The sequence below is a fragment of the Lepidochelys kempii genome, chromosome 1 (assembly GCF_965140265.1).
Source record: "Lepidochelys kempii isolate rLepKem1 chromosome 1, rLepKem1.hap2, whole genome shotgun sequence".
Classification (NCBI taxonomy): domain Eukaryota; kingdom Metazoa; phylum Chordata; order Testudines; family Cheloniidae; genus Lepidochelys; species Lepidochelys kempii.
The window spans coordinates 171,244,822-171,265,035 of NC_133256.1; the positions used below are offsets into that span (position 1 = coordinate 171,244,822).

Genomic DNA, 20,214 nt, shown 5'->3' on the forward strand with positions numbered 1-20,214 from the left:
CTCTAAGAATACAATATGGATTGGATTCCTAGCCGTGGATTGTATACTCATAGTGTAAAACAAGTATGAATTCACCTAGCTCTTTACGGTCTCACTGTCCTCTAGAATATTCTGCTTCCCTTCAGCTCTCTTCTGATTGTGGTTGACAAAGAAGCTTCTGTTTGGAAATGCATCAGTGTTGCTATTTCTAGCTCTCTACTTCTCCTGTGGACTAGACATTTGTTTAGGATTACGCTTTGCATCCTTTGTATGTGTGTGCCATGTTCTCTGAAAGATTCTTAGGGACATGGTGCAAGTTTTTAGAGGAACTAGTTTTTTCCTAGCCTTCTGACTTTGGGATCACATCATCTATCAAACTACTGATAATTGGTTTCAGATAACTTGGTAAAGCTGTGGGGGTTGTTCTGCCTTGTATTAGATGCACTAATATGGGTGGCTGCTTACAGATTTACTGTTTCAGAGAGCACTGATACCTTCAATGCTTCCTTTAGGATGACTTGTGTTTTGTTCTTCTAGATTTGGCTGAAGACAAATGAGTAAGTGCTGAAAAGGCCTTCATGGGTGCACTGGAGAATCTTTTTATCTTGGAAATATCACCCACGGGTTTTAATTAACACTGGAACACCTTAGTTCAATTGAGGCCTGCATGTTAGACACTAGCTAGTTCAGGGTGCTTTATGGGCCTCTGACCTGAAACAGGTTTCAGAGTAGCAGCCGTGTTAGTCTGTATTCGCAAAAAGAAAAGGAGCACTTGTGGCACCTTAGAGACTAACAAATGTGTAATACATGTGTAATACATTTGTTAGTCTCTAAGGTGCCACAAGTGCTCCTTTTCTTTTTGCGAATACAGACTAACATGGCTGCTACTCTGAAGCCATTTAAAAACTGATTACTTTATTTTTACTGATGATACATACATGTCCCTGGAAACAAGAATAAGAACTGGAAGCCAGCAGCTGACATTGATACAACCTCTTAGCTGAATGTATTGCTTTAAAAGTGGTGTCATTCTGAAAATAGCATAGTTTCATTCAATAGATCTCCTTCCTGAGTGTATCCGGAGTTACACGTGCTCACTAGTGACTAAAGTAAATTTTTACTACTTTTTGGTTGCTGGCAGCACTGAAGACCCAATATAATTCAGAAAGGCTGAACGTGGATTCTGTTCCTTCATGTTCATTATCTACAGAATTGTTTAATAAGATTTAGCTACTTGACCACAGGTGCAAACCCAGTGAGGGCAACGTGTTTGCATGTAGATTACTGAGCACATAACTGAAAGAAAATGCAGTTAAATGCATATAGCTGAAGACCTAACATGGCCTGAAAAATATTTGTTACTGGCAATGATATAAAAGGAGATAGGATTCTGGCATGGCTTTCATGGAGACAGATTAAGGCCTGTAGCTGGGAATGCAGAACAAAGGCCAGGAGGGTAACTAAGTCAGGAAGTCAGCACTGGAGAATGGAAATCCTCCAATGAACACTGTCAACTTCCTTGGCAAAAAAATAGAACAGATGTTTAAAAGAACTGAATAAAACAAAATCCACAACAACCTACCATTTTTTGTATCTTGAACATTTTCTTCCCCCCCAAAATCACTTTCTTGGGCTTTTCTGTAGGTTGAATCCCCGTATGACATTACATTTGTGACTTTTGACATTGTGGTGTTAAATGGAAGGAGTGATTTAAAATCTACTAGAAATCTGCAGAGAAGGCTTTAATGGATATGATAAGTTCCCAGGATTGTCACCATCCACTTGGGGGGAATTATTTCTGTGATTTTTTATGTTTTATTAAGAGTTTTAAACCACACCTGAAGCAGAAAAATCTCAAGACACGCTTATCTGTGGGGCCACGAAAGTGCCTACACAAATGTCTTGGACGCAGATGGAAGAAGGGGCTATTGTATTCATATTGACTTCCTAACTCTCTTAATATAAAAAACCTGTTGCATCAATAGAAAAATATGTTGTAATACATTCCCTTCTAGATGAACCTTTAGATCTCATAAAGCTGTCATATCTAGTCAATACTGATGATATAAAGTATCTGTTTGGCATGATGAACACTGACATCTTTGCTGCTATCGGGCACAGTGTGAAAATCAGAGAAAATATCACCTATTAAATAGATTGTCCATCTTTGCCCATCACTAAATGACTTTGGTCAGGATGAGTGAAGGTGCTTTAGCACAACTGACAGCCATTTGTTCAAAAGGGTAAGCAAGATGCTCAACACTGACAGCAAAGGTCATTCTGTTTGTGGGAACTGCACAGAGATTCTGACTGTTTCAAGGCTGTTAATACAACACATCAACATTGGGGGCAGCAGTTAAAATAAAAATGGCTCCTGAAACCGGTATAGTAAAAAAATTGATACATTGGGGAGGAAAAAAAAAAAAACCTGACAAAGCTGCCAGTCATTTTTCTCCTAGATGTGAGCAGAGTCTTCTGGAAAAATATTCAGATCATTTAAAAATGGTTCCACAGAATTCCTATGGGATGTTAATTTCACACCCACTTTATGCTTTGCAAAAGTAGTTGTCAAGGAAACTAATTAGTTGCATAATCATAATTGCAGTAATTACCTGTATCTAAGGGACTATACGCTACATGTTCAAATAGCTGCAAAAGCATGTGCATAAAATGAAAAATGCTCCATCTCCATTTAGATGTTGGTTACCTGAATTGCCTTTTATACACAAGTATAGAGCTTCGTTACCACATGTGCAGGTATTTTGTGTTTGTGTCAGTTGTTGCAATTATTTATGATTTTAAACAATTATAAACAATTGTAAATGGGTAAACTTGTGTTTCATTTGATATATCTATATCTAAGAAGCATTTTGGTGAAACTTTCATACCGTTAAACAATTCCAAATATATCAAGTGTATAAAGGAAATTGGTTGCCTTTCTTCTGTTTTACACAAGGTTCTATCACATTTTCTACTCGCAAAAGTTTTTTCATTGAGACAAAAGCTTTTTTCATAGAGTCATGTGAGCAAGGCCAAAAGGGACTATTGTGTTCATCTAGTCTGACCTCCTGCATAGAACTTGCCCAAATAATTGCTCAGCAAATCTTTTTTTTTCCTTACAGCCCACAGCTCCTTCTCCATTTTGTCCTGAGGTGAAATCTTAATGCTGAACAGTGACATCATAATGTTTCTGTGGCAAACAGATTGATGTCATGAGGCATCCCCTTTCACTGCAGAATCAAACAGAAGTAGACTGGACTGTGAGGCAACTGAGCCCCTGTCAAAACCCTAACAAATGTCCACTGACTTACACCGACCAAGGGCACACACCAACACCCTGCTTACACCAGGGCTTGATTTGATCCTAAACTATTCTTACTAAGTTATGTGAAATGCTTCTTAACTATATATAAATTCCAGAAATACGACTTTTAATGTCAACAGATCATTTCTGATAATATGAGAAAAGCCATTCACATAGATGCCTAAGACACTCCTCTTGAAAATATGTTTTCTAAAAAAATCCACTAACACTGTGGTGAGTTGATTGTTTTTTAGCAGCCGATAAGATAACAGGAGAAAAAAACAGTGTGTTATTTATCTGAAAGATTTCCGGTCTATAGCTCATTTGGAATCAACACCAGTTAAACCAGTGCTGTTCATACATTCAGACTCCATAAGAAACACAAGTATTGCTATGGTATTACTTTTCTCCTTTGTTCCCATTGGCCTTGATATATATTTGGCAAGTTTTAAATTTTAGTTTAATGCATTATCTGTGTAATTTATAGGATTAGATGCTGCAAAAGGTTAGCACCTGATTTTTAAACTTAAACGTTACTGCCATAATCTGAACTAAAACCTTGAAAACTCATAGCTCTAAAATTAAGATGTGTTTTAGTTATAGCAGATCAGAAAACATCGCAAAATCCTAAAAATCTAAATTATGTCCATTGCATAAATTAAAGGAATCAAATTAGACTGTTGCTGAAAATGATGCATAGGAATTCGTGAGTTGTGCCTCAAATTTCAGTTTGAAATATTTTTTTTATAGATTACATTTAACCTCAAGAATTTAATAACTGAAACACCACTAGCCCTGAACTACTTTGTGTTTTTTGTTTTTAAAAACTGTTAACACCCAATTATGTAAGCACTTATGCACATGAGCAACTTTATTTATAGAAATAGTCACGTTTGAAGAGTTGGAACTTTAGAACTGTATCCTTAAAGAGGAACTAAGGAGATTAAATCAAAACAGCCCTAGTTAAAGGCTTGATCTTGCAAGGTACTGAGTATGCAACCTGCTCAAGCAGAGCCCTTAATACCATGCTTAATTTAAAGCATGAGTAGTCTGATTGACTTGGACTGAACCCCAGGATACCAACACATGAATAGATTTACAACAAACAACATAAACCATTAAAAAAAAAACTTAACAAAGGTACAGCAAGTGCATTTCTGAATAACAACAATCTCTCTTCTTAACTGCCAGCAACTGAGTTTGGGATTCTGTGTTTCTTCTGAAATTATGGATGACTTCACTAATACCAATAGTAGTGAAAGGAAAGGAACCTTGACTGAAAGTCCTTCGGGGCAGGGATCATCTTTCTGTTATGTGTGTACAATGCATAAGAGCACAAGGGGGTCCTGGCCCATTACTAGAGATCCTAGGCCCCATAGTAATATCAATAACAACAACAAACTCCTCCAGTTTAGGGGTTATAAATCCAATTTTTGCTGATAATAAAGAGTACTGGGATCTCAAGTCTAAGCAGTTAAAAAGTTTTCAGTTCTCAATAGGCTTAAATTCAGAGACTGCAGCAAGAACCAAAAAGCACACATGTTAAATACTATCAGCAGAAAACAACCAGCTCAATATTACACTATATTTTAAAATTAACTTACCAGTAATAATATTGGGCTTTGGTGGCATGCTGAACTCATACAATGTTGGTTCGGAATAACCCAGTCTATTGGCAGCAGTAATTTGCACTTCATAACCCATGGTCCATTGCAGATGCTCTAAGATTATGTGGTCTCTACTACCCTGTACTTTTTTCTCTAGCCACTGGTCTTCCTTATCTTTCTGTAAAGATGCAAATATTAGTTTAAATCATCACAAATTCATATACTAAAGCCAAAATTATTAATATTGCATATCCTAAATTAAGCCCCAAATCTTTTTCAAAGGTTATGAGTTCTCACAGTCCATTTTGCCTTCAATATGAGTTGTAGTAATCAGCTCCTCTGAAATTAGGACATTTTTTACTTTGGTCCCTAAATATGGATTTAAGAACATATCATTAGGTGTCTGAGTTTGAACAGTTTGTTATAAATTTGTATTTTGTTCAAGTACTGATGCCCATTTCAAAACAGAAGAATCACAACATATTTGTTCTTGTAAAGGTACGAAACTGCTTCATTTAGAATAAACAAAGTTTCAGTGATTTTTATTATAATCAATGGTTTTTAAAAGAAAATTCCTAATATAAATAAAGTTGGCCAGTTACCAAATGCAGTAAATAAATGCTCATAAAAACATAGTTGTGACTGCATCTGTCCTTCGTCTCAGTGCAGAACTCTGAACAATGATAGAAATTCAGTGGCCCTACATTAACACTGAAGCAAACAGCATATCCCAGTGATGCAGGTTATGAACTCATTTCTAACATCCGGTAGGATATATAATATCATGTATAGTGTATTTTACAGTTTTCTGAATTCAAACCTTTTATGCTTATTAACTTTCATATGGAGCATCTAATTTAATTGCAAAATTAATTAAATAATCAGTGTAAACATGCCTTATTTGTATTGAAGTTAAACATGTATGTAAGGCCCTCATCAGTGAAAGTAGCAAATGTTATTTGATAGAAATTATATTATGTTTAAAAGATGGATATATAAAAATTTTATATTGAGATCTTAAGGTAGACACATAAACAATAAAAAAATAAAAATATAAAGACATTGTATTGGTATATTTGAGGCAGCGCTAGAAGTGCTGCCCATAGTTACAAGGAGCCAAGGGCTGAAGGTTACAAGGGCTGAAGGTAGAAATGAACTGGCTGGGCAGGGAGACTGCGACTGGAAACAAAGAGTTGGGTGGGATAAGTGGGATCAAATGAGGAGCCAAGTATAGTGGCAGGAGAGACTGAGACAAGGATACTTGGATCGTATGCTGGGGGAGGATTCAGATGAAGAGCGTAGGGAGCCAGGAGACTGCGGCTAGCTGAGCAAGAAGACTAGGCCAAGGAGTCTGGGAATGATACAGAAACGATGAGTTTGGGGAGGGAGAGTAGGACTGGGAGCAAGAGTGGAGGAAAGACTGGGACCCAGACAGGGAGCCCTGAGATGGACTGAGATTAGTTACGGAAACTGATTGGGACTCGGACAAGGTGGTGGGGAGAGAGATAAGATTGGGACATGGATGTATTTGGAGGGTAGAGGCAGACTGGGTTAGGCTTGGGAGAAAAGGGACAGAAGGGTCTGAGTCCAATAAAGCACCCTCCAGAACCTGAAATAGAACCCAACCTTCCTGAATCTGAACAACCTGCTGATGTCAGCTAATATCTGTGAAACCCACTGGCAATATTTGTCCTAATCCCCATTTAATGGCTGGCCCACACACAGAGTGACAAACTACATTGCTATTAATTACTCCATTAGTGAAGTGGCAAGGGGACTGTGTGGTGGATCTAAAGGTTCAAACCTGCCGATGAGAGTCAACATGACACTACACGTTAGAATTTTTGTTTTTTAGTGGTTGTTTAAAAAAAAAACCAGGAAATTACACCCAATAAACTATGTTAAAAGAATGTTATGATTGCAAAGTTAAGCCCTGAAAAGTTATGAAAGTAGCATTATATATAGTATGTTATATGTTCAAAGCTCCTAATGACTTGCAGATGTGTGTGTGCTCAGCACTTCTGCAAATCAGACACCAGGGTCTCAAGTTGGGCACTCAGAAAAAAAGGAAAATGCATTTAGTTACCATCTATAAAAAGCTTGGTTTAAGTGAGTTGCCTAGCATCACACAGGAACCCTGAAGCAGAGGCATGGATAGAATCCAATTCCCAGAGCTGCATTCAAATTCCTTAACCAGAACACCATCCTTTCTCTTCTTACAATCCCCTACCTCATTCACTACACACCTTCCAATTTCTGCCACAGATGAGGCAGAAGTTCTACAAGCAACAGCCTCTTTCACTACAGAACCCTCATCCAGACCCAGAACAGGTCCATCATGTGAACTGAATGAGGCTGGGGTCCTGTGGAAAAAAATAGCATGTGATTATATAGTTAAAGACTGTAAAATAATATATACACACAGTGGGGCTGAATTAAGATTCACAGGCAATCTTAATTCTGGCATTTCCTATCTTTTGAGTGTTTGACTTTGTAACCTCAACATTTTTAAAATAGCTTTTTGTGTATAATACATAAATGAAATTTTGGTGATCATAGTGTATAGCTATAGAAATCACAGCACATTATGTTTGTATATGCTTTGTATCTATATCTATCTATCTATCTATATTCAAGTGCATGGGCTATAGGTCTTTTTCCTAAAGTCTATATCTGTGCCCTATGGTAACATGATCTATACTCTGTGGAGCCCATTTCAAAATTGAATAAGTACATGAATAAGCACAAGAGCTAAGGGCCAAATCCTGTCTCTACTCCCTAAAGCCCATGTATCAGCAGAAACCCAAACATAAAAGCATTGCAATGGGATATCCACCCCACACAAGGCAGAGCAGATTAAGTGAGGTTAATTAACTTGAGAGGCTGCAACTGAGGAAGAACGAGGGATTTTTAAGTTCACAAGATAGAACTCAGCTGAGTAGACAGGGCTGATATAAAGCCAGGAAGTTGTCCACACAAAGGGGCTGCAGGGAAAGTAGGCTGCAATCATCCCCTCAGAGTAAAGATGTGTGTTTGAGCTACAGAGTTCAGTAATCTGCAGTTACTTCCTGGGATGAGGGAGTCTGGGTCAGTAAACTCAGATTTGGTCCAGAAGATCAAGAAGGAAGTTGCAAGGAGTCCAGGAAAGTAGCAGCAGGAGCTGGCAGACCACAGTTATCAGATATAAGGTCCCTGGACTGGAACACGGAGTAGTGGGCAGGCCTGGATTCCCCTACCAGCCACTAGAAAAGCAGCAGTGTACCTGGCCTTGGACTGGAAGGCTGACTGGAATGGCAATTGGGCTGCTGACCCAGTGGGACTTTAATACCCTGGAAGGGGAGGAGTATAGTGACCTGGGCAGAGGCCTGAGTCACAAAGAATAAGCACCCTGAGTCTCAGAGGAACAGAGAGAAGACAGGGCGAGGAAAAGGGAATCAGACCTAAGTGCAGCATATTCCCCGATGTGGTCACAAGGAGGCATTCTATTCATGAGTGTACCCAGTGACAGGCATATTCTTTACAAAAGAAGAAATCCAAGAACTGAACTCAAGGACAACATTATGTAAGAAAGATTTAGCAGTATGTTGCTAACACAAATTGGAAACAATTAGAATAAAGGCAAAATTGGGAGAGTGAGCTGCCTGGGATTTCATCAAGCTTTGCTAACTCATCTTTCCCTAAACACAGGTAAAACCTGTGTTCAAAGCCCACCAATGGCATCTTAGGTAAACAGATAAAAAGAAGAGCAGAAGATTCCTTCACTATCACTGATAATCTCATATGAATTTTCAAGAGTCCTTTACTCAGGATAGTACTGAGCAATATGCTTAAGCTAATTTCTTTGCTAGAGTGTAGGTGCATGTATGTGGGAAACCCATTCACTATTTCTATAAATCTCCCTGTTTATGCTAAGCCCCTTTAATTGGTTACTTTAGAAGCAGAAAAACAGAACCATAAAGAAAGATTTCTACCTCATTAGGCTTTTCTTGTGATTATACTACTAATTATTATTTATAGAATGCTGTACACAGTGCTTTACCAACACATAAAAGACAAGAAGCTCCTTTAAAGCAAGGGCTTGCAATCTAAAATCTGTTCCTTTAGGTACAAAGGCCTCCTATTAGTATTACTATTAGCAGTTTCGTCTCTAATATACATAAAGAAATGTAAATCTTCAGATGTTACAGTTAGAACAGCAGTAGCTTCAGAGATTGCACTGTGGGTTTTATTTTATTTTATTTTTTTTGTAACACTGCTTATTAAGTAGATCACAGATGTTGTAAGCCTGGTCAGTGGGCACTATTACGACTGAGATTTTCAAAGCTGTCTAGGAGAACTGAATACCAAGTTCCATTAATTTTAAGGCTTAGGGGACGAGTTTTTTTTTCAAAGTATAATCTCTTTGCTGAAACAAACCTCACACAAAGTCATAGACCAAAGAATATTATTCACTATATGTATAATGCCAACTCCTTGCTAAGTGCTTTACAGACAGGTATGAAGTCAAATGGTAAAATTTTCATAAATCTCTAAGGGTCATATTTTAAAGGTATTTTGGTGCCTACAGACAAGCTCCTAATGAGTTTATGAAAAGCACCTAGGAATCTAATCCTCATTGACTGATTTAGGCCTTGTCTACATTACAGAGGAAATTCGATCTAAGCTATGCAATTTGAGTTACGTGAATAGTGTAACTCAAATCGACTTAGCTTAGATCTACTTACCAGGGGGTCCACACTACGTGATGTCTAGGGGAGATGCTCTCTCATTGACTCCCCCTACTCTTCTGGATCCGGTGGAGTACAGGAGTTGACGGGAGAGCGATCTGCAGTTGGTTTAGCAGGTGTTCACTAGACCCGTTAAATCAACCGCTGATGTATTGATCACCAGTCGTCGATCTTCTTGTAAGTGTAGACTAGCTCTCAGACTCCTAAGTGACTACCAGTCAAGTGAGATGTAGAGATAGATGACACCATACACATTAGTAAAATACAAAGCAAATTCAAGAAACTGGCAGTCAAAGGGGAACTCTGAGAAACCAGATCCAGGTACTCAACTGCCATGTGGTAGGTGTCCCAGAGGAGGAAGAAAGAACAACATGCTGTCTTCTAAAATATCCATATAAGTAAACAAATATTTCCTAGTGCAGTTAAAAAAAAAAGAACCAAATTGAATTGAACCCCACCACAGCCTCCAATCCAAAGTCTTGCCAATGAAAAAGCTCAGAGCCTTAATATCAACATTGTGACAAGTGAAAATAGGGAACAATCCTCAAAAGGAAACAACTTTCTCTTATCCTGAGATAGCTTTATGGATACACTGCACAAAAGAATGTGAGCCTTTGGAGAAAAAAAAGACAAAAGACCTTTATTTTTCATTGTGGTATCCAGCCAAACTGCAAATAATTTACAAAGGAAAGCCAAAAATGTACGGTACTCCAGTGGAACTGATGGATATTTTTGACTTCAAAGAGACCTTAGGTGAGTCTCTAAAATCACCATGGGAACTAAGCAGATAACCAGTGTGAAGTAGAGATGGGAATAGGAAATACAAGAAAACTTCATGAAAGAAGAAAGAAAACTGCATGGTGAATATTAAAATATGTGGACTCCCAAAAAGCGGAGAAAAACAAGTTTGTCAATACTTGGTTAGCAGCATCTTTGAAACTACTATTGGTCGGTGACTCACACTTGTTTCAGGCAGCTGGGGACTGCAGGTAGGCGATAATGCTCTACAAACAGATTTAAACAATTCCTGTTTAATACTGATGTATTAGTTTCTTTTGTCATTTTCTTGCTCTTGTTGGGACCTGGCAAGGAATACAATACGCTGCCAAGGAAGCAGGGTCTGAGAACTCATTAGGAACAAGCCTTGCAGAATAGGGAGGAGAGGCCTATGATTATTGGACCAGCAGCTATATAGGCTGACACTTACTGGAGATGGCTCAAAAATTCAATAGGCCAAATTCCCTGCTGGTGTGAATGGGCAAAGCTCCACTGAAGTCAGAGGAGCAGCACTGTTTGCCAACTCTGACGTTTTTATCACATCTCGCAATATTTGATGCTCTTCATACAGCCACACCTCCGGGTCATTATGTGAAAACCTCAGCTTTCAGTGGACCAAAAAAAAAAAGTTCCTGATCCTCATGGCTGCAGAGAAAAGCTTAGAAATGTGACCTGAATGCAACATAAAATCTCAAAAATCAGGAGGAAAATTCAAAGGACCCCAAAGGAAGTTGGGTATGTCATTACTCAATTCTAATTCTCAACTACAATGGGACCAGGGGTGTCAGGGAAAAGCTTTGTTAGCTGAACAGTGGCCTGGAGGAGTGAAGGAGGATTTCTCCCTTCCAAATCGATATGGAAACCCCCCTTACACTAAGCCTATGTATTTAGGCTTAAAGCAATATGTGAGGATTTGGGCCTAAAACAATAACCCAGAAGTGTTTCAAAAATCTGTATTCAAAATCATATACTCTGCAGTATATAACAGAAAGATCTGTGCTTCAGAATTACTTGGTTAAGTTTATGAAAGTTTATGAAACAGAACAATTATCTGATGCAAAAACTGACAGGAGTAGGACAGACAATTTACATAATACAAACTGAAAAAATGCCCTGGACTAGACGGCTTTGCTATGATCTTCTATGAAAATCTTTTATGAAAACTTTCCTCAGTCTTAGGAAGAGTCTTTGTAGAAATATTAATAATGAAGGAACTGATCCCAAGTATCAAATAAGCAATTGTAAAACACTGCTCCCAAAGAAGGAAAACCTGTTGATTGATGTTCAGCTTATTATCTAATATACTTGTTAAACACACAAGCAAAGATGTTGATCAAGAGGCTGGCAATGAGGCTGGAGGGAGTTATAGGAAAGCTAATTAAATGGGACCAAAACAGATCAGAGAGGGGAAGCAGTCAAGAGATAATTAAGAAATTTAAATAGCATCCATTCATTCTGATGAAAGCATCATGAACTTATGATTGTATTTCTTGTTGCGGAGAGGACTTTAGGCAGCCAACGGGAAAAAGTCATTTAACCGAACTGGAGAAATATGGACTTTGGCCAAAAAAAAGCAATATCTATCTATGATTATAATGCTCCAAGGTACTACTTTAAATAGAGGAGGCGGTTGCAGTGGGGAAAAAGCATTTGCACTACACACTGGTCATGTTCTCAAGGCTCTCCCCCTAGTTGTTCCCCCTCTGTCCTCTTTTATTCTCCCTAGTGGATGTTGCATTTCCCCTTTCTTGGAAGCTTTTCTGTCATTTCTCTCTTCCTCATTTCATCTCCTTCCCGTTTACCAGATTGCTGTTGTCTCTCTTTACCCTTTGCATAGAGGCTGACTTCAAGCAGTAGGAATAATGGAAGAAAATAAGAAAAGAAAAATTTAGATGGTCAAACCCGGGTAAAACGTCCCTGTAATAGCTCTATCGAACTGTTGAATTTTCTCCCAAGGGAAGTGCAGGAAGGCTCTTCATTTAGGAAGTTTAAAACTGGACGAGACAAAGTGGTATGGGGAATAATCCTTCATCAGCAGGGAGATAATGTGGATGACAGCCTTTTATTTCTATCCTCTTCAACAAAACAGAATGAGAAGATTTTCTGGATGTTTCTGCTAAAATATCTAGCAATAAAATAGTTAACAATGACTTTATCTAAACTTTCATCATAGGCTTGATTGTTAATATCTTATGGAGATGATGCGATACTACACTTATTTTGGGCTGCCACGCTGCGGAGACGAATACAATGGCTCACACTGGGGAGACTTTATTGGCAGGCATAAAAGATAAAAAACAATCTTTTAAAATAAAAACTTCTATTCTGCACAAAGTGCCATCAAAAATACTGAAGAGATGCTATGGCTTGCTTCAGACCCTCCTCACAGATGAAATAAGATTGGGTAATGACACATGTCTGGGATACACCTTATCACTCTTGCTGTTTCATCTAGTTATAAATACTTAGCTGAGCAAATAAGAATTAACAGAATGAACCTAGGACTGCAGTTGTGAACAATAGAGCATAAAATTGATCTGTAAGCTGACTCTGTATTACTGTTTCTCACTCAGCCTCTAACATCTGTACCTAAACTAGTGTTAGAATTGGGTAGATTTAGCTTTGCACCTAGATACAAACTAAACCTATAAAAACAGAAATGCTCCCAGGAGGATCAACCCTTTCTAAAAACAGTGAACTAAACCCAAACTCATCTGGTTCTGTTGGCATGGAACAAAACTTAAATACCTATAGAGTCAGATAAAGGACTTAAACGAAGGCAGCTCTTTTGATTTGACTTAAATGTTGTTCACAATAAGAGCTGAGAATTGGTATGGGGTGGAGACATGGAGTGGACTATGCTATATTAGAACTGATTCTCAGTTCCCTAGCTCACTCATCACACCTGCAAGGTCTCCCCTGGAAAATAAAATGAATAAATAGACAAGAAATACAGTTTTATGCAGTTTCTTCTTTTAACATTCATTCATTCTTGCATTACCATGATGAAAAAAAAATGTTTTCTTGACTCACTGATTTTTTTAAAACCTGGTATGTCACAATTTCATGACATTTCATAAAATAAAAATGTAGAAACACATACTCATAACAATATGGACAATATCAAATATTCTCTGTAGATATATATCCCCAGAGAATATTTGATATTGACCATATGTGTATGTTATGTGTATGAGTTTCTACATTTTTATTTTATGAAATGTCATGAAATTGTGACATGAATATATATAGTTCAGTATACAGGAATGATGTAGGAATGATGTTTTGCAGCAGGTTAGAATTGTTATTTAAATCAAATATTTTATCTGGACTCTGTATATAGTACACTTAGTAGTCACAAATTACATAAAACAGATGCTTTAAGTGAATGTATTATATTTTGGCCAAAGGGCAGACCAAAGAGCATACGATACACAAACTTAAAGTTCCAAGCTTATCCAATATAGGCCCAGAATTAAGTAACATAGGAACATTTCAGAACAGATAAGTGAGAAGAATTAAGGTCTTTATAGTGTGTACATACATTAAATCCATATCCTGACCTGACACTTTTAACATGTATTTTATATCTTTCTGTACATAAATATCTAGACATACTATATTTAACTGGGAAACTCAGCTTCACACAACTGTGTTATATCTTAAGAGGAGGTTACTCACCCTGTGCAGTAACTGACTTTATTCAAGATGAGTGTCCCTGTGGGTGCTCCACTCCAGGTGTTGGTGTGTCCCTGCGCCTTCACTCGGAGATTTTTACAGCAGTACTCGTATCGTTTGCGCACGAGCAGAGCCTACCCCCCCGCTCGGAGTGTACCTTAATAGTACACGTGTGAAACAGATCTCCTCAGTTCCTTCTCTACAACGGAGGCTACCCCAACTCCAAAGTAGAGGGGAGGAGGGTGGGTAGTGGAGCACCCACAGGGACACTCATCTCAAAGAATGTCAGTTACTGCACAGGGTGAGTAACCTCCTCTTCGAGAGAAAGATATCCCTGTGGGTGCTCCACTCCAGGTGACTTAAAAGCAGTGTACCTCAAGGAGGTAGGGACTTTGGATTTGGTAAGAATGTGGTAGATAATACAGCTCTGCCTAATCATGCATCAGAGAGAGGGCCCTGAGTAAGGCCCTTACTTAATGCTTAACGAATGTGTGTTCAGAAGACCAAGTGGCCGCTTTGCAGATGTCAGCCAGAGGAACTTTGCGTAGAAAAGCCACGGAGGTAGCCACTGATCTAGTGGAGTGAGTTCTGATGCTGGCAGGAGGCGTAACTTTCTTTATCTGGTAGCACAGTTGGATACACTCAGAAATCCAGTTTGAAAGTCTCTGGGTAGAAATAGGTGTCCCTCTGGAGCGCTCCGCAATGGACAAAAAGCGTCTGGAAGAATTCCTAAAGGGCTTGGTTCTATCCAGATAGAAGGACAAAGCCCTGCATACATCTAATGTATGCATTGTAGATTCAAAAGAGTTTGTATGTGGTTTAGGAAAGAAGGTTGGTAGGTGTATTAGCTCATTGATGTGGAATGACGAATGCACCTTTGGAAGAAACTTGGGATGTAGTCAAAGGGTAACCTTGTCCTTGAAAAATAGCGTATAAGGTGGGTCTGCCATGAAAGCTGCTATTTCTCCTGCCCATCTGGCGGAGGTGATTACCACTAAGAATGCTGTTTTCATAGAGGGGTGTAAGAGGGAGCAAGTGGCTAGGGGCTCGGATGGTTGTTGAGTTAAGCATGACAATACTAAGTGAAGGTTCCATAGAGGGGTAGGAAGTTTTTTCTATGTCCAGGTATAGGGATTGTAGCCCCTTAAGAAAATGCTTGCTGATTGGATGAGCAAAAACAGAGATATTATCCATCTTGTCATGAAAAGCTGTAATAGCAGCTAAGTGGACTTTGATGGAGTTGAAAGCCCGATTGCTTGAGGTCTAATAGGTAGTCAAGTATGAGAGGAAGAGGTGCAGAAGTAGGAGGATGTTGTTTTGTTGAGCATCATTGTGTGAATCACTTCCATTTTCAAAGATAAGTGATTTGAGTAGATTGTGTTCTGCTACGTAAGAGTACTCTTTGAACCTGCTCAGAGCATGCTAGTTAGTCTTGGGAGAACCATGTAGGAACCAAGCTTTGAGATGAAGCATAGACAGGTTGGGATGAAGAAAATGGCCATGTTGCTACAATAGGAGATTCAGAGCCCTTGGAAGAAATGAAGTACTTGTGATCCGCCCACTTACAAGTTGACAGGCTTGCAGCCGGAGTCTACCAGATGGCCTTAGCAGGTTCCAAAAGGGCTGTGTTGATCGGTAATGCAATCCTAGAGGAAGAAGAGAGTTATAGGATATCTGTTAACTCATGCTGCTGTTCAGGAACCTCCTCCAAGCTAATTCGTAACTCACTAGCAACTCTTTTGAAAAGATCTTGAAATTTTGAGAAGTCGTTTGAAGATGACGGGGGAGGAGGCAATAGGGCTTCATCAGGGATAACAAATGGCTCTACTGGGTTGGAGGCAAGTTGGGACTGATCCTGTAGTTGTGATGGTGCTGCCTGGACCCTTACGTTAGTGGCAGGTTCATCAGCTGGCAGTGGCGGGCAGGTTTTGCGCCTGGCTGTGATGGTGTAGCGAGTGTTGTCTCGAGGATAAGATGCCCGTGGAGCCCAATATTGCCACTATGGTGGGAAGGGCATGGGTGGTGCCATCAAGGGGTTCACACACCATGGGGCAGGATCCTGAGAGTATGACCAGGTGATTTTTCTATGACCTCTATTGATTGGGGTCTGAGGATGGCAGATCTGATAGGGTGAAAACTCCCCCTGCAGACCAGCTTCCTCATCACTGGAGGAACACTGTCTGGACCCTGACTGAGCATTTGGAGAGAGGTAGGCATTAAGTAGGGGTGACTGCAGGATAGGTGACACCAGCAGGTCCCTTGACTGTATCAGTTGTGGTGCTGGAGCTTCTCTGTGAGGTGAGGGCTGTGGAAGAGGAATCTGCTGTGAAGAATGGTTCCTCTGCACCGGTGACCTGAGCATTGTTTCATTGCTCAGTGGGAGCTCAGTGGGAGACGGTGCTAGGAGAGCAAGAATAGCCTATGGGGGGGTCAGGCATGTCAACATGCGTCGGCACCGCTTCTGTCACGGTGCCAAACGGTGCCACGAGAGAGGCAGGCAACTGGAAGCCTGAAGCATCAGCACCAGAGCTTCATGCTAGTGCTACTGCTGCAGCCGCAGGTGGCTTTCACGCGGCACAAGAGGAGCCCTGCCCATCATAAGTGCTCAGCTGGGAAAGCACCAGGAGGGAGACTGTACACCTGCCGGAGAAGTCTTGTCCCGTGAAGAACCCTTTGCGGGTGAGAGAGGGTGCCGTTTCTTTGCAGTCTTCTTGTCTTTTTTTGGGGGGGGTGGGGAGCTGCGGCGTGTAGCTATGTCAGCACCCGGGTCTGAAGCTGACCCTAGAGATTTCTGGAGGAGGAGCAGTTTTAATCTCAGCTCCCTGTCCTTACGTGCCCTGGATTTAAGTTTACTGAAGTGGGCACATTTTGGGGGGATGTGGGACTCCCCCAAACATTTTATACATTTTGAATGGCCATGTGAAAAAGGGATGGCATCATTGCAGTTAGAGCAGCGCTTAAAGCCTGGGGAGCCAGGCATGTTGGAAGTGGCTGCCGCTGACAGGAACACATTTTTTTTTTTGTAGTTTTAAAGAAAGACACAGGAAAATTGCTATCTAATTACTACTGGTAACAAACTAACTAACAGGGAAAGTATATGAACGAAGGAAGAGAAAAGTCTCTAATGAGTCTGCTGAGCTCCGTCTCAGGCCGGGGACAGTAGAGAAGGAACTGAGGAGACCGGTCTTGCACGTGTACTATTAAGATACATTCAGAGTGGGAGGGCAGGCTCTGCAGCTGCGCGACCGATATGTGTACTGTTGTAAAAATCTCCGAGCAAAGGCACAGGGATGCACCAACACCTGGAGTGGAGCACCCACAGGGACATCTCTCAAAGAAGAACAGTCCTTTGCTCATTTTACTAACATGTCTCTTCTAGACAATTGCTTTTCCCCCCCTCTCATCTCCACTGAGATATTATATAACCTACTGGACTGCAAGCTGCTTAAATAGGTCAATTAAGATTTAGGGATTTGTTGTTAGTGTCTATAACAGGCTATTACTGCAAGATCTGCCACCTCATTCTCAACTGATTTTGAACTACCAATCTTCTCTGGCTACGGTTAGTCCAGGAAAATCACTTCACATGCCAAGTTTACAATTTGTATAATTCCACGGCTATCATCAAACAAGAAGTTACATAGTAAGAAACATGCATGACAAAAACTATTTTTAAAAGAATATGTTTGCCCATTGACAGAGCTAACAGTAAAGGTAAATAAAAAGTAGCTCTTCTTGCAGCTCGCTAGTTTCTCTATAATGTAAGGTCCTAGCTATCAGCTGTTGAATGCAGCGAAATACAAAATTTCATCCCCCTGGTTTCTTTCACACTGACCATCCATCTGGACTTGTACCTCTCCTTTTATACTCCAGTGCTGGTAAAATGACCTCCTGGTTACACCTAGTGAGGTAATACGGGGCTGATGGTAGATGGTATAGTCATTCATAGCATATGCAGAAGTTAAGACAAGTGCAATGATAAAACTTACACTCATTGAGTCAAATTCTCCACTTTTGCAGGTGGTAAATTTGTCCCCCACCATGTTTAAGTATGCTACAATATGTTGGGATAGGAAATACAGTTTTAAGTATCTTGTTAGCTACTTTTTATCCTGCTATTGTCATAAGTAAATAAACACATTTTCTAGTCCTTTTCCTTTTAAATGAAGGTCTCAGGAAATAAACAACCACTGTAATGTTGCTAACAAAATGAATGACCGCCCTGCACCTTTAAGCAGGGTTTTTTAGGCTGGGCTGGCCCAGTGAAGGGAGCAGTGCTTTATGGCCGGGGGTGGTGGGCTGGGGAGAGGTGAAAATTGCAGCAAAAGAGGCAGAGTGGTGGCTAACTCATCCCTTGGGAATACAGGGTTTCAAAAGGAGCAGCAGAGTGCTGGGAGCCTTCCTTTTTACACAGACCAAAGCCCTTCCCCCCCTTCAGTCCCAGGAGAAAGGCAGGAACTAAGAGGAAGTCTCAGCCCTGGTCTACACTAGGACTTTAGGTCGAATTTAGCAGCATTAAATCGATGTAAACCTGCACCCGTCCACACGATGAAGCCCTTTATTTCGACTTAAAGGGCTCTTAAAATCAATTTCCTTACTCCACCCCTGACAAGTGGATTAGCGCTTAAATCGGCCTTGCTGGCTCGAATTTGGGGTACTGTGGACACAATTCGACGGTATTGGCTTCCGGGAGCTATCCCAGAGTGCTCCATTGTGACCGCTCTGGACAGCACTCTCAACTCAGATGCACTGGCCAGGTAGACAGGAAAAGAACCGCAAACTTTTGAATCTCATTTCCTGTTTGGCCAGCGTGGCAAGCTGCAGGTGACCACGCAGAGCTCATCAGCAGAGGTGACCATGATGGAGTCCCAGAATCGCAAAAGAGCTCCAGCATGGACCGAACGGGAGGTACGGGATCTGATCGCTGTTTGGGGAGAGGAATCGGTGCTATCAGAACTCCGTTCCAGTTTTCGAAATGCCAAAACCTTTGTCAAAATCTCCCAGGACATGAAGGACAGAGGCCATAACAGAGACCCGAAGCAGTGCCGCGTGAAACTGAAGGAGCTGAGGCAAGCCTACCAGAAAACCAGAGAGGCAAACGGCCGCTCCGGGTCAGAGCCCCAAACATGCTGCTTCTATGATGAGCTGCATGCCATTTTAGGGGGTTCAGCCACCACTACCCCAGCCGTGTTGTTTGACTCCTTCAATGGAGATGGAGGCAATACGGAAGCAGGTTTTGGGGACGAAGAAGATGATGAGGAGGAGGAGGTTGTAGATAGCTCACAGCAAGCAAGCGGAGAAACCGGTTTTCCCGACAGCCAGGAACTGTTTCTCACCCTGGACCTGGAGCCAGTACCCCCCGAACCCACCCAAGGCTGCCTCCTGGACCCAGCAGGCAGAGAAGGGACCTCCAGTGAGTGTACCTTTTAAAATACTATACATGGTTTAAAAGCAAGCATGTGAAAGGATTACTTTGCCCTGGCATTTGCGGCTCTCCTGGATGTACTCCCAAAGCCTTTGCGAAAGGTTTCTGGGGAGGGCAGCGTTATTGCGTCCTTCATGGTAGGACACTTTACCACTCCAGGCCAGTAACACATACTCGGGAATCATTGTAGAATAAAGCATTGCAGTGTATGTTTGCTGGCGTTCAAACAACATCTGTTCTTTATCTCTCTGTGTTATCCTCAGGAGAGTGAGATATAATTCATGGTCACCTGGTTGAAATAGAGTGCTTTTCTTCAGGGGACACTCAGAGGAGCCCATTCCTGCTGGGCTGTTTGCCTGTGGCTAAACATAAATGTTCCTCGCTGTTAGCCACAGAGAGGAGTGAGAGTTGAGGGGGTAGCCATGCGGTGGGGGGAGGCAAAATGCGACCTTGTAACGAAAGCACATGTGCTATGTATGTAATGTTAACAGCAAGGTTTACCCTGAAAGAGTGTAGCCACTGTTTTATAAAATGTGTCTTTTTAAATACCACTGTCCCTTTTTTTTTCTCCACCAGCTACATATGTTTCAATGATCACAGGATCTTCTCATTCCCAGAGGCTAGTGAAGATTAGAAAGAAAAAAAAACGCACTCGAGATTAAATGTTCTCCGAGCTCATGCTGTCCTCCCACACTGACAGAGCACAGACAAATGTGT

General features: G+C 40.7%; 1 protein-coding gene across 4 annotated transcripts in view; it reads right to left on the bottom strand.

Moving 5' to 3' along the window:
* NCAM2 (neural cell adhesion molecule 2) overlaps window positions 1–20,214 on the bottom strand; it is a 557,227-nt gene that overhangs the window by 52,844 nt on the left and 484,169 nt on the right. For all 4 annotated transcript variants that reach the window (XR_012161242.1, XM_073363287.1, XM_073363298.1 and 1 more), the window contains exon 15: window positions 4,888–5,068. Coding sequence is in view for 3 of the 4 variants with exons in the window: in XM_073363287.1 (XP_073219388.1) it covers window positions 4,888–5,068 (181 nt within the window). In the remaining variant the exon portion in view is untranslated. The remainder of the gene's footprint in view (window positions 1–4,887; window positions 5,069–20,214) is intronic.